Here is a 14,493-nt window from a genome sequence, read left to right as displayed (position 1 = left end):
ACTGGGTGACCTGTTCTTTCGCCGTCCCGTTTACAGAGCTTCACTAGCTTGTTGCGCTACATATCACAACCCCTCGACATTGCACGAAAGTTCTTTGAGACATTTATAACGTAGCACAAAGTCAAGAGGTTGTGATACGTAGCGCAACAAGCTAGCAAAGCTCAGTAAACAGAACTGTGTTCCCGCACATGCTCAGTGGCGTCTGCATTACACAGAACTACTCTCCAGAGACTCAAATGTGGTCGCTGTTATTAGTTGCTATTTGTTTCTAAACAAACTACCGTGATCAACGGTAAAAAACATTGACATGTTTTCAATAGTTTTTGGACAACAACAGAGGTTTTGTTGACAATAAGAAAAATATAGAAAATTGCCAGCCTTATCCTTTAAAGATCAGCAGCCTCTATATAAACTGTTGGCAACTAACACTAAGAAATTGTCTGAGCTTTTGTATTTTAGGAGCTTTTGTATTTTAACTAACTGAGATAAAACAAAGAGACTCCCGTGATGGCTGTAACTGAACATCAGCTGCTGAACTCTTTCCAACAGGCTGGTTTGTTATCACACACAGTCCTGCTTTGCATACAGTTGCAGAGGAGCCAGTATTTTAATATGAGATACAATTCTACATTTACTAACCGGACTATTCTCTCCTTTACCTGCTCTGGGATCATGTAGGATTTCATGTATTTGAACTATATATGAAGCCTCATCGACGCAACTATAAAAGTGGAAACTATTACACGCTGATGCAATAATTACTAATAATAAGTGGCTGTTGGTGTTCTGTTGGATGAAACGATGGGAGTGAACAATGGATCGACTCTGCAGGAGGAAGAAAAAACCCAAACACCTGCAGACAAAAGTAATGTTTTACCTTTTTAACAAAAGTTTTCATGTATCAGCTTAAACTTTTATACATTTTTTATATTTTTTAAAGGAAAATTACACTCAAAGATAGTTGTATTTTCCACCGCTGTTCAGTTTAAAGCACATTTTTTTTGTATTTTAGGCAGTTTTATGTGAATCAGTGGGTCAATTACTCACATAGATTGTGTCAATGGCTTTAAGAAGAATACTATATATTGGAAACAGAGTTTTTATAAGCTTTTTTTGCTCTGTATTCATTTATTTGGATAAGTTTTACTCATTACATCAGTGTACAACTTCATTGATGTGCCTTGTAGATCCATTAGTTTAATGGTTTTTTGTTTAATGTAAATATACATTTTCTCACCTATCCCTCGTGGTGTTGACCATGCACATACAGTATGTTTCAGCTTTATTTGCTGAGGTTTTGAGACATCTACCACTTACCCTGTACAACTGTTTCAATGTTTGTTTCCAGAAACAATGTCCCGGTTATTTCGGATAATCTACAGACCTCGCTGTGGAGGGGAGGCGGTGGTAGATATCTCAAAACTTCAGCAAATAAAACCCAAAGACTTACCATGGCTGGAGTCTGTTAAAGGTAAGTGTAAAAATATAAAAACACTGATTCAGCAGAATCTAATGCCAAAAAGGCCTTTATTTACATGTATGAAGCTTTGTAAAGAGAAGATTTATTATGCTTGTTGTATTGGATTGTACATCGTTTCTATTGGTTTGTGATTTAGGTGAACTGACCCTTCATGAACATTTACAGTACTGTAATAAGTCAGCTCGCTCTGAAGTAGCAGTTTGAAAAGTATTCAGTGTTTTTCTGTTGTTTTGTCTCTCAGGTTGGTTCAGTCAGTACACACAGCTGGCTCACTACTTCTCCCTGCTCTGTTTCCTGCTCACCATCATCACTCTGCTGCTGACTTTCTGCTGTGAGTGCTTCACTTCATGTTCGTTGAATAGTTTTTGTGCAACAATGGAGGCTTCTGATACACACAGATGATACCTGTTAATGGGATCGAGCCATTGTTGGAGTTTTTTAGTGTTTTATGGGCAAAAAAAAGGTGAAAATGATGCTTTTCAAAAGCTAATATTTCACAGTAGCCATTAACTGATGATTTTTTTTTGGTGTTGATCCTTCTGAATCCTGAGAAATCCTGAATATTCTTTAATCACCCTGCCAGCTAACGTATTGTCAGAAACCAGGGCAGCCGTTATTTTAGAATGAATGTCTTCATTTGAAGGTTTACAGAGAGGATTAACTCTCTATGTTTCTTCTGTACGGCCTCATCTTTTTTTTTTTATACCTCTGTCAGTCTGCTTTGTTTTCTCCCCGACACATCCTTTATTATCCTGTATCCATGGAAACGGGTGATGGGACATTGTTGTATGTCATTTTTCTGTCTTTCTGGTTGGTGTTTGATACCACAGTGTTGCAGATCACGTTGGTGTTCCAGTCGCAGTCGAAACTGCGGGAAACCAAAGTGAGAGATCTGACGAACAAACTGGAGAAGCTCAACCAGTCGTATCGCTTCCTGTTCTCCCAGTATCCTGCTCTCAACCAGTACTGCCCGGTCAGCAACTCCACTACTGGTGGTGAGATGTGTTTTGTGTGTATGTGTGTATGTGTGTGTGTCTGTGTGTGTGTGTGTGTGTGTGTGTGTGTGTGTGTGTGTGTGTGTGTGTGTGTGTGTGTGTGCGAGGACCAGTTTTAGTTTTACATCTTAAGGGTGAAGGTATTTTGGGAAAGTGTGTGAACAAGGATTTATTTGGGGGATAATACTTGGATTTAGACACATAAACACTATAATTCTGTAAAAGTGAACTTCCAGTCATGCTGTAGCTTCAACCAACCATCTACAGATTAATTATTTGCAAAAACTGTTTGACCCAGCTGCTCTGATTTGCATAATGGTTTGCAAAAGTGCACCAACCACAATCAGCTCAAACACGACGGTGTGAGCTGCGAGTTTTCAAATCAGATAACAGGTACTCAGTCTTTTGTTGTCTTTTCTATGAATGCATTTATTGTGCTGATTGAATCCATTAAATCCCAAAATACAGTTTTAAAGTAAAACAACTATGTAATATGCTCTTGTGTAATAACACTTATATGAAAAAGCATTTTGCAAGTATTATTTGTATGTATTTACACTTTAGAAGGTTAGAAACAGTCACATCGAGATAATTTCATAGCTGGAAATTTTCAAATCACTGCTGTAAACTGAGCCCGGCTTCTGTTGTGAAAAAAAAAAAAAAAGGTCACGAGGAGAAGATGAGTTCATTCAGCTGCTGTCTTCATTCCTCTTCTCCACTCAGAGCGAAAGTGCAGCCCGTGTCCGGCCGGCTGGACGTCAGAAGGAGAGAAATGCTTTCTGTTCAGTCAGGACAGAGCCGACTGGATCAGCAGCCAGTACCGCTGCATGGCACTGGGAGGCGCTGTGGTGCAAGTCAGGACAGAAGAGGAGCAGGTGAACACAAACATGCTCTTGTTTCTGCTCTGCTCAGATATCTCAGCTTCTTTTTTTTTCATTATATTGACCCCAATTCATTTAAATTCTACCATGTACATGTACTTAGTCTATTTCTTTCTTTATATTACAAACAACAACTCTCAAATCTATTACCTTCTTTTCATCTGTCTTAAATTAAACTTCATTAACGATATATTCTGCATCTGTCCACTTGTAAACACTTGAGATGCTCTTCCTGAAATATCAGCTCTCACGACACACATTTTGGCACACGCAAACACACACACACCATCAGAGAGAGAGGTTAAGAATAGATTTAAGACCTCTATGAAATATGGAAACGTCTGCAGGAGCAGAGGTCATCTGAGGTTTTGACTTTCACTGTTTTACTGTACATGAAACACTGTTTATGTCCTCGATTTTGTTCTTAACAAGCCACACGACGTCTGAAGAAGAAGGTTAAGGATTAACTGTACAAAATATTGACTTTTTTAAAATTTATTTCTCAGGTGTTTCTGTGGAAAACGGCTCAGAGTCTGAGCCAGGGAGACTCGTACTGGCTCGGCATGAGGAGCAGCAGTGCTGACGGGAGCTGGCAGTGGAGCGACGGATCCCTGATGGAGAAGGGACCACAGTGAGTAATGACAGGCGGGGGGGGGGGGGGGGGGGGGGGGGGGGGGTGAGAAGGAGGAGGAGGAGGAGGAGGAGGAGGAGGGTTGAGCAGGGACAAACGGGGCTCGTGAGCTGATGAGCCGCATGATCTCTTCTCCTGAGGCTCGTCAGACTTTGGTCACATGTCACCTGATCACAAGTCAGGAGACACAAGTATGGAAAGATAAGACGAGTGACTCCTGAGCCTGGGTGAAATATCTGTTTTATGAAGATAACAAATATACGAATATACTGTATAAGATATGAGCAGGCACACAAGAGTGGAAAGTTATTGAGTCTGTTCAGGTTGATTTGTTTAAAGTTCAAATATAAAAATAAATTTATGAATAAAAACAGGTGAAATTGGAGTTTGAAAATTATTGTTCAGAAGGAATAACACCGAAAAATACATCATGAGGAGGTCAAAATAAGAAGGAAAGATAAGAAACATAACTTAAAGATGGTAGGATTTAAGACTTTTATGGATTCTTCTGCTAAATGTGTTTGTTTTGATACAGAATACAATATTTACAGATCTTGTTTTCTTAAAAGGAATTTAATGTGTTTGATGGGGTGTGAATATGTGTGTAAAAACAGAGCACAGATGATGAAAAATATGCAAAAAGATGGTTTCTGAATAATTTCCTTGATGCATAAAAGTAAAAAATAATCTGAAAGTCACAGTGAAAAGAAATTTAACTGTTGGCTTATTTTTTTTTTTCCATTAAAGCTGATTTTGGTGATTTTTATTTTTAAGTTTTGTTTTTTTCCATTCACAGATTTTTTTTTGTTTTCGTCAGATAATCGTCATCTTTGATGCAGAAAATTGAAGTTTTCATTTTTCATTTTATAATTAATCACTTGTTGTGCACTGCAGCTGGTTTTAATTTAAAATATTCTCATCAGGAAATCGATTTTAGGCAAATATTGTTAATTGATAAAATAAGAATAATAACTGTGGAATATCCAAAACTTACAAAGCATTAAAATCAGACCTGGTCCAGGCTGATCCTGATCAGTTTTTCTCAGTTTAGTTAGAAGATTTTGCTCTTTTTCACTCTTCTATTTTTATATTTTCAGGCATTTTGCCTTTATTTGACAGCAAAGGTGACAAGAAAAACACATTAACTACTAATTCAAGCAACAAGTGATATTTAAGAGCAGATATTTTTCTTTTTAAACTGACTTTAACTTTTTCCTTTTACTCTAATCAAGAATTTAAATCATATTATCAACTAATCTGTTACAGAATCGTCTAATTTTTAATCAGAGGGTATTATAAGCGTTGGGGCTGCTGTTTTAATTTTATGACGTATTTTCATATAGAGGAGTAGTGGTTGCCATGGAAACAGATGGAATTCTGAGCCTGTGTTTTTTTTTTGTTTTTTTTCTGCTCCTCATCTCTGCAGGTTTTGGCAGCGTGAGCCTGATAAAACAGACAGACGGGAGCTGTGTGGTCGACTCACACCGGGAGACAACTACAGGAGGACCTGGTTCGTCTCCAGATGTTCCAGCCAGCTGAGGAGCATCTGTGAGAGGAGACAAAGTACTCTGCAGTGAGAGGAGAAGATTCAACTTCAAACAACTACAGATCATATCTGAAGAAGCAAAACACACAGAATAAGACTGTAAACCGACTTCCCCTTTGATTTAAATGTATTTATTCTACTCATAAAACACTTTAATCACTAAAATCATTCTTGTTGATTTGTGTTTTTGTTTGTGTGATTTGTTGTGTTGTGTTTAAATAATTAGGACTAATTCCTCATTCAAACTCCACTAAATGTTGTTACTATTTTAATGAATGAATCCCTCAGCTTCACACAATCAATTATAAATCATTTAAAAGTGTTCTATAAATAAATGTATTATTGTTATTATTATTAAATAATAGATGTTTGCATAATTGTATTATTGATTAATAATAAAACAATAAAATCATATTAGAGATACAGGTAAACTGTGCAAAATTGGATATTAACAAAAACTAACTGGAAAAACAAATACAAAAAAATTATAATAGTGTCTGAACAATATAAGTGGTGAAGTGATATGTAACATCTTTCTCATACAATAAAAAATAATATATAAGAAATTTGACCAAAAAAAATCAGACTGACTTCTTTTTGGGACTATATTGTCTCATTATATATATATGCACACATATTTACAAAACTTGGATAAAAAAAATTAAGGAAGGCCACTAATATCAGGACAAGGAAGCTCCTCACAATGCATGGAGGGTTTCATCCCAAGTCCAGCACAATGAGACTGTACGCTAAGCGGAACGAGGGAGGCCGAGGACTGGTGAGCATCAGAGCCACTGTCCAGGACGAAACAACAAACATCCAGGAATACATCAGGAAGATGACCCCCAAAGATGAGCTGCTAAGTGAATACCTCAGGCAGCAGAAACCTGATGATGCAGAGGAGGAGGAGGAGGAGGTACCATCATGGAGGGACAAGCCCCTACACGGCATGTACCACTGACAGATAGAAGAAGTGGCTGATATCAAGAAATCCTACCAGTGGCTGGAAAAGGCTGGACTGAAGGACAGCACAGAAGCACTGATCATGGCAGCACAAGAACAGTACAAGATCCATAGAGGCAGGGATCTACCACACCAGACAGGACCCCAGGTGCAGGCTGTACAAAGATGCTCCTGAGACAGTTCAGCACATAATAGCAGGGTGTAAGATGCAGGCAACATGCTGGCATAGTGTACAGGAACATCTGCACTGAGTATGGGTTGGAGGTCCCAAGGTCACAATGGAAGTCACCTCCTAAGGTGGTTGAGAATGACCAAGCCAAGATCCTGTGGGACTTCCAGATCCAGACTGACAAGCTGGTGATGGCTAACCAACCGGACATCGTATTGATTGACAAACAACAGAAGAAGGCAGTGGTGATAGACGTAGCAAGCAACAGCAACATCAGGAAGAAGGAGCACGAGAAGCTTGAAAAAAATACCAAGGGCTGAAAGAGGAGCTAGAAAAGATGTGGGGAGTAAAAGCAACAGTGGGGCCATGGTGGTAATCGGAGCACTGGTGGCTGTGACCCACAAACAGGGAGAGTGGCTCCAGCAGATTCCAGGTACAACATCTGAGGTCTCTATCTAGAAGAGCGCAGTCCTAGGAACAGCTAATGTACTGCGCAGAACCCTCAAACTTCCAGCAGGCCTCTGGTAGAGGACCTGAGCTTGAGGAAGACACACTCCATGGAAGGGAAATTTTGTTCTCTCTTGTAATGGAGATCTTTATTTTAATGACACTTTCTGAATAAATAAAGCTCAACTAACTAACTTCTTCGGTAGACTTTGTGTTAAGATTTCTTTAGAGTCAAGAATGTAGCAGGTGATGTATAACATTATTTTTATGTTGCCTTTGAATGTTGTGCATATGAGCACATACACTCAGCAAGCACTTAATTAGGAACACCTGTGCAAATCTAATGCAATCCAAAAAGATTGCATTAGATCCTCTGCCATCTTTTACAAAGCTTATACATTTTCAGCTTTTGTTGACGTTGTCAGAAAGGTGATAATTCTACTTTATGTTTATTGTTGAGGTTGTAGTGGGTGGTGGTGGTGGTGGTGTTCTGGGGTGTATTACACTGAAAATGTTCCTAATATTTTGCCCCTCATGTATGTGTATTATAAATTATAATATTGGGAAAACTTTGTCTGCAAAAACTGATGTAAATATGTATAAGTTTAGTATAAGTTGAATTTATGGCTGTTGTATTATATATACAACAGCCTATATATATTTTTTTTTCTTTCTTTCTTTCTTTTCTATTTGCATTTCATTTATTTGTTTATTTGTTCTTTAATTTGCACTTTCATCAGTTTTATGTCTGAGTCTCAGTGTCTCAGTGCTGCTAGATATACAAACAGGTGACAAATTAAAGGAAAAGCCGGTCCAGGTCTGAATGTTTGACCCCTACAGTGAGGGGATCTGGTGGCTCTGTTATGCTTTGGGAGACATTTTACTGGCACGGTTGTGTACTTGTCCCCTTTAGAAGGAAAGGTCACTGCAAATCAATACAAAGCTGTTCTGAGTGATCACCTTTATCCTATGATGAAACATTTCTATCTTGATGGGAGTGGTCTCTTCCAGGATGCCCCAGTTCACAGGGCACAAGGGGTCACTGAATGGTTTGATGAGTATTAAAATGATGTGAATCATATGCTGTGGCCTTTACAGTCACCAGATCTCAACCAAACTGAACACCTATGGGAGATTTTGGACTGACGTGTTAGACAGCGCTCCACCACCATCATCAAAACACCAAATGAGGAAATTCTTTTGGAAAAATGGTGTTCATTCCTCTGTTGAAGCTGTTCTGCTGGCACGTGGTAGCTCAACACCTTACTAAAACACTTTATGTTGGTTTGTCATTTAATTTGTCTGTACAGTACAGTATGTGCTCATTGTGCTTTGATATCATCTTTTACCTGTTGGCTGCAGTTTTCTGCACCTCCGCGTGTGTCCACCAGGTGGCGGTGTTCTCTCAAACATTAGCCGAAGGGCCGCGTCTGTTTCCCGGCATGCCTTTCGAGTGAACAACCCTTCAGACCAAAGGACACCGGAGGATCGGGATTACAGCGGATCTTATCTGTGAACGGTAAACCGCTTCTTTCAGGAATATCACATATTTTCTGCTTTATTACTTGTAACGTTGTTGATGATGAGTTTTGTAATATATTTACTTCTGTCATTCAGTTCGTATCTCTGACAGAAAGGTTAACGGTAGATGTAAAAAAAACGCTCACTGGTGTATTGGCTAATTCATTGACAGCTGAATGGGTTTAAATTACGTTACTTAATATAATCGCTGATCAAACTTATAATTATAACAGTTGGTGTCATTTTGTTGTCGGTTGAACATCCAGTTTATACGTTACAAATGATCGGCTACTGAGCTAACGCTAGCCAAACCTGCTACATGTCAAACAGGGACGTGATATCTGCTGAACTCCGTTTGGGAAAAGCGATATTCTTCATATTTCCAGTGTTGATGCGAAACTTATAACTCCTAGAGCAGATTTGAAGGTTTCTTGTTAATCAGTAGAGTCAGCTGGTAAATTCGGCTCACAAAACAGTCGCCAAGAGTTGTTTAAACAGAGCAAATAATCAGGTTTATTAACTGATAGACTCAACTGTGTATCTCAACCCTTTGCTGTGTATTCTGGGGTAAAATAAATCTGAGATGGAAGAAGTATTCACATCATTTACTGAAGTAAAAGTACCAGTACAGCAATGTAGATATACTGAAATACAAGTAAAAGTCATGCAGGAAAAATCCTACTTAAGTAAAAGTACATTATTATCAGCTTGTAGTAAAAGTAGTGGTTTGGTTCCTCTGACTGATATATTATTATATATGACATCATTAGATTATTAATAGTGAAGCATCAGTGTTAGAGCAGCATGTTACTGTTGTAGCTGCTGGAGGTGGAGCTAGTCTACACTACTTTATATACAGTTAGCTAGTTTAGTCCAGTGGTTCCCAACCTAGGGGTTGGGCCCCTCCAAAGGGTCAGCAGATAAATCTGAGGGGTCGTGAGATGATTAATGGGAGACGAAAGAAGAAAAAACAAAGTTCTGATACACAAATCTGTTCTCAGTTTTTAGACTTTTTCTCTAATCTTTGATTTTTGCTGAAATATTGGATCATTTGAACATTTATTGAAATGAAAGCATGTGAGAAGTTTAGAGGGAAAAATCACTATTTGGTGGAGCTGTTAACAACTCATAGACATGTGAAATGTGACCCCGACTACACACTGCTTTTTATAAGACGTCAAAAGCCAAAAAGGTTGGAAACCACTGGTTTCATCTTTAATAATGTGTTGTATTTTAAAAGCTTGTTATATTATCCATTGTGTCAAATCTTCATCTGAAAAGTGACGAAAGCTGTCAAATAAATGTAGTGGAGTGGAAGTATAAAGTAGCATCAAAATGCTCAAGTAAAGTACAAACACCTCAAAATTGTACTTCAGAACAGTAGTTGAGTAGATGTAATTAGTTACTTTCCACCACTTTAAAAATCACGTATCAAATTCAGATCTACTGTCTTTTTCTACTGTGTCTAGTGTGATCTCAGTTCATAGTTATTCACTCTGTTGATCCTCTGCAGATCTCCAGCAACTAAAGATGTCTGACGTGATCGAGGAGAAGATCAAGAACTACAGGACGGCTCCATTTGATGCCCGTTTCCCCAACACCAACCAGACACGCAACTGTTACCAGAACTATCTGGGTAAACATGACAACTCACAGCCTCAAAATTAAGTGCACTGTTACAGATCTAATACAACAGACTCGTATAGATATCATATAACTTGTTCACAATTGATCTGTAAATAGGAAAACTTATCACAACTTCAAGCTTATCACAAGGTTTTAGACTGATTGACTCCTCTAAAGTGAATTTAAACCAGTAAGCAATACAAACTGCATCAACATCCCTGTGTAGGGTTTTTACATTAAGCAGCATCATTAAGCATCAGAAACAGCCCAAACCCTCCCACCCTTTACACCCTGTACCCCTTGGCTGCAAAGACAAAATAATTCAGAGCTCATGTATGTAGATACATCAGGGCTGGGCGTCATGACCAAAATCACATATCCCGATAACAACACCTATCCTGATATAACGCATTTTACACATGTTAATTCATGCCCTCCCACCTGTTGTCTCTTCATCCTTTGCACAGATGAAATTAAATTAATCTTCTTGGCTTTTGACTCACAAAGCTTTTATTGCACTGACAGTAACATAACAAGTGTAGTCGTCGTCAACTCGAGCACTTCACCTGGTTCAGTGTCTCTCCTGTGTGAGCTGCACGTACACGGAGGGTTCAGCCCCGCCCCGCCGTGAACCATACAGAGCAGAGGAGAGCAGCACGACCATAAATGACAGCTGAGACTCTCTCACACTGAGCCGAAATGAAACGAGTGCACATATATTTGGTAAATATTATAAATAAAGACAGTCTGTACTGTGTTTTTCTGTCATTTCTGGTCGTCGTCTCGCTGCTCCTCTGCTCTTCCTCAGTGCGGGCGGGGCTGAGGCCTCCGTGTGTGTGTGTGTGTGTGCAGTGCAGCAGAGAAGAGACAGACAGCGGTGGAGACTTGATGACAACTAAACTCGTTATGTTACTGTAGTGCAATAAAAGCTTCCTGATTAAAAGGCCAAGAAGAGTAGTTTATCAGTGTAATCCGTGCAAAAAAATTGCCATAAAAAATGTTATTTGCATCACAATGAAATAAACGATAGAGCATAATATGAAGCGATAGATGTTTTTCTATCGTCACATGATATACAGTATATCGTCATATTGCACAGCCCTGAGATTCAGGTACATAAAGAGATGACATTGCAGAGACAGGTTAGCTTAGCATTTTAGCTAATCCCTATTTGAAATGATGACATCACTATTTCACTCTTCTTCAGCCCTGATCTCTGTTGTTTCCCTGCTGATTTTTAAAATAAACGCAGTTACACCGCTGACATGTTGATAGAATAGACTGAACACAGCTGTTCCAAAAGTGTGTGATTGCAACCTGAAGGATGTCATTAATTAGAATAATTTTATCCTCACACTTGCTAAGAAATGGTTCTAAGTTATTTCATAATCAGGTAAATTTTCCATATTGAATTTAATTGCCATAGCGACAGAAAAGTTATAGAAACAGTTGCAGTGTAACGATGATCAGCAGCCTCGTCAGGAATAAGTGCGGTTCATTTATCCTCCTGCTCCAACAGCTCTTCCTTCTTTCTCTGTGTCGTCTGCAGATTTCCACAGATGTAACAAGGCTCTGTCCGCCAAAGACCAGGACACGGCTCCCTGTCAGTGGTACCAGAGGGTCTACAAGAGCCTCTGCCCCATGAGCTGGGTATGCAGTAACAACTTTATACCAGAGCAGGGCGACAAATCCTATTTATTCATCCACATTTTTGTACAGAGAGGTTACTTCTAGTCAAAACTAATGTTGATAATAGCTTACATTAGGCTACATTAGACGTCCTGAGTCATGAGAGTCCTGTTAACTGTGCAGTGAAAAGTTTCTCTACGTGCAGCTGCTACAGTTAAGGGGCCTCTCGCTGTATCTCACTATCTGATTTTCACGACCGTATCTACGAGAAGGACGGACGGAAAAAGACTCTGCACACTGATCACACTGAATCCTGTGTTTATGCAGGGAAAAAAGTGATTAAAACTGCAAATTGATCCCAAAACTTGGGGAAAAAAATGAGATTAAAGTAATTTGGCTGTATCTCCACCTACCTCCAAACCAAAGACTGCTGTTGTTTCCCAGTCTGAGCAGATGATCATCAGTCCAGCTCAGAAAGTGATTTTTCTTGTGAGACAATTAATTAACAACTGCTACACACGTTTGTCTCAAGATAGAATAATGTTTTGTCTTTTTCCTCATATTTGTGTACCTATAACAAAATGTTATCATCTGTCCGCTGTATATTAGAAACCTGTGTTCCTTTTTTGATTTCCAATAGTGATCTCTTTTCCTTTTCATGAGTATCTCAATTTCTTTTTCATCTTTTTTCTCTGCTTCTCTCACGCAGGTTCAAAAATGGGATGATCAGCTGGAGGCGGGAACTTTCCCCGGGAAGATCTGAAGGGTCACGTTCCTCTCCGTCCCTCCTTTACTCTCTTCACCTCAATATCTTAATGTGAAGCGTTCTGCTCGTCCTGTACAGAAGCAACTAAATAAATTATATAATGTTACTGTGAACACTGTTGTACTTGTTCTGATTTATACTTCAGTTCGTTTTAATGCTGAAAACTTAGCGTGGAGACGTTACCTGAACAGCAGCTTCGGACAAGAAGAAGCTGAGTGCAGAGTCTCCACAGTGTTGTTAAAGGTCCGATATGCAACATTCAGCCTCACTAGATGTCAGTAAACACTATTTGCTATGTAAAGATATATAGGAGTAATGGCTACCTGAGCAGAGAATGAAGTCGCACTCCCTCTGTGTATGTGTGTGTGTGTGTTGTAATTAGAGCCTATTGGTGCATTTGAGTCCCACGCTGTCCTCCTCGCGGCCATTTTCAACATGGCGGCTGGGTCACAAGCTTTCTGAAATTACAGCTAAACAGTTCACTAAAATATGTCGGTTCAGGAGCTGCTTTTGTTTCTTTCTTTTTTTCCAACTTTATCGAGCAAACGACCCGCACAGTTGTCTTTGGTGCTATAGTGCGACATCTAGTGGGGCTGAATGTCATATTTTGCACCTTTTTAAATATTATTCTTTTCTCTTTAATGAGCAAGTTGTAAAGAACACTTTTACTCACGTTGACAGCTTTACAAGTTGCAGTACGTCTGGATGGAGATTTATGGGATGAAAGTCATTTCATCAATTGAGTAGACGCATGTAAAGGCCTGGTTAGTTTCCTGCTTTTGGTTTGTAGATGTTAATGTGGGAATAGTTTTATTTTCTTGTATTTGTCCTGTATGCGACAAGAAAATAGTGAGGGGACCCAGATTTAGCTGATGCATGCCAAAGATTCAGGTATTTTCGTTTCATTTGTTTATTCCAGTCCGTTAAAAAACATATATACCAAATCATATTTACAACATTTACACGTATACAAAATGTTATGTTTAATAGAAGAAAACATTCAGTGCATAATTTCTTATAACTCAAGAAATAGTCTCTCTAAATACTGTAAAAAAGTACAGGCTGAAGCATAAGTTTATTACCCTTTTTAACTCATAAAGACTCACTAAAAATAAATATGAAATAAAACAATTCATTGCCTCTACATGTAACACATGAAGGATACAATACAGTGATCATAATTATAACAGATTTAAATTCTCTTCTACATTATTGCTTTGATCATTTTATACATTTTCATGTTTTACGTTGTATTTCAGTTTCCAGGTTAAGTGGATATGAAATGTGCATGAGGGGAAACTAACAGAAAAGTCTGGTCGGTGTTGCTGAATCACAGATCTGCCAACGTTTTTACTCTTGATTCAAATAAGAAAAACCTCCACATAGAAACACGGTAACGGATGAAACCTCATGTAGAGCGAGAGAAGAGCACTCCCTCTTCCATGGAGAGACATGCTATAGAAACACAGTAAATTTTGGGTAGACAGACGTAGCAGCTAGTAAAATTACAATTTTGATAAACAGAATGACAATGTTGAGGTACAAACTTAAGTGCTGGGTCTAAAAGAGCGTCGAGAGTGAAGGAAAAAAAGCCTAAAAAGTGCAAATGACCCCTCAACACTGCACCACTTCTAAATAAAAGCGTAAAACAAATACATGAGGGTGCTTGTGTAGTTGAGTCATCGGTCCTGCTGGGAAACAGTTAAAATGTCTGTGATCAAGTGTTTTTGAAACTCATGCAGACAGAGCAGAAATATACTCAATTCATTGCATAATCACTTCACACAAACCTCCACCAGCTGACTTCTGTTATTGTGTCACGAGTAAATCATGAGAACT

At 38.8% G+C, this 14,493-nt stretch overlaps 2 protein-coding genes across 2 annotated transcripts; both read left to right on the top strand.

Moving 5' to 3' along the window:
- Nucleotides 1–676: 676 nt before the first annotated feature.
- LOC122969936 (C-type lectin domain family 6 member A-like) lies at nt 677–5,711 on the top strand. Its single transcript, XM_044335982.1, has 7 exons — nt 677–865; nt 1,349–1,471; nt 1,722–1,811; nt 2,311–2,475; nt 3,199–3,350; nt 3,863–3,987; nt 5,414–5,711. Exons 1-7 carry the CDS (start codon nt 802–804, stop codon nt 5,562–5,564), a joined length of 870 nt encoding a protein of 289 aa, XP_044191917.1. The 5' UTR covers nt 677–801; the 3' UTR covers nt 5,565–5,711.
- A 2,813-nt stretch (nt 5,712–8,524) lies between these two features.
- On the top strand, nt 8,525–12,767 carry LOC122970564 (cytochrome c oxidase subunit 6B1-like). The gene is made up of 4 exons (XM_044336742.1): nt 8,525–8,631; nt 10,147–10,269; nt 11,809–11,909; nt 12,598–12,767. Exons 2-4 carry the CDS (start codon nt 10,164–10,166, stop codon nt 12,649–12,651), a joined length of 261 nt encoding a protein of 86 aa, XP_044192677.1. The 5' UTR covers nt 8,525–8,631; nt 10,147–10,163; the 3' UTR covers nt 12,652–12,767.
- Nucleotides 12,768–14,493: the final 1,726 nt, after the last annotated feature.

Source organism: Thunnus albacares, chromosome 19 (genome assembly GCF_914725855.1).
Source record: "Thunnus albacares chromosome 19, fThuAlb1.1, whole genome shotgun sequence".
Classification (NCBI taxonomy): Eukaryota; Metazoa; Chordata; class Actinopteri; order Scombriformes; family Scombridae; genus Thunnus; species Thunnus albacares.
The sequence above is the reverse complement of the archived record's forward strand: the minus strand, read 5'-3'. Positions and strand labels throughout refer to the sequence as shown.

What these genes read in the sequence shown, in the direction of transcription:
- LOC122970564 (XM_044336742.1), top strand. Translation starts at nt 10,164, where the DNA reads ATGTCTGACGTGATCGAGGAGAAGATCAAGAACTACAGGACGGCTCCA. An exon ending in CTGTTACCAGAACTATCTGG is followed by an intron (nt 10,270 to 11,808) that starts GTAAACATGACA and finishes TGTCGTCTGCAG; the next exon opens with ATTTCCACAGATGTAACAAG. An exon ending in GCCTCTGCCCCATGAGCTGG is followed by an intron (nt 11,910 to 12,597) that starts GTATGCAGTAAC and finishes TCTCTCACGCAG; the next exon opens with GTTCAAAAATGGGATGATCA.
- LOC122969936 (XM_044335982.1), top strand. Translation starts at nt 802, where the DNA reads ATGGGAGTGAACAATGGATCGACTCTGCAGGAGGAAGAAAAAACCCAA. An exon ending in ATGGCTGGAGTCTGTTAAAG is followed by an intron (nt 1,472 to 1,721) that starts GTAAGTGTAAAA and finishes TTTGTCTCTCAG; the next exon opens with GTTGGTTCAGTCAGTACACA. An exon ending in TCTGCTGCTGACTTTCTGCT is followed by an intron (nt 1,812 to 2,310) that starts GTGAGTGCTTCA and finishes TTGATACCACAG; the next exon opens with TGTTGCAGATCACGTTGGTG.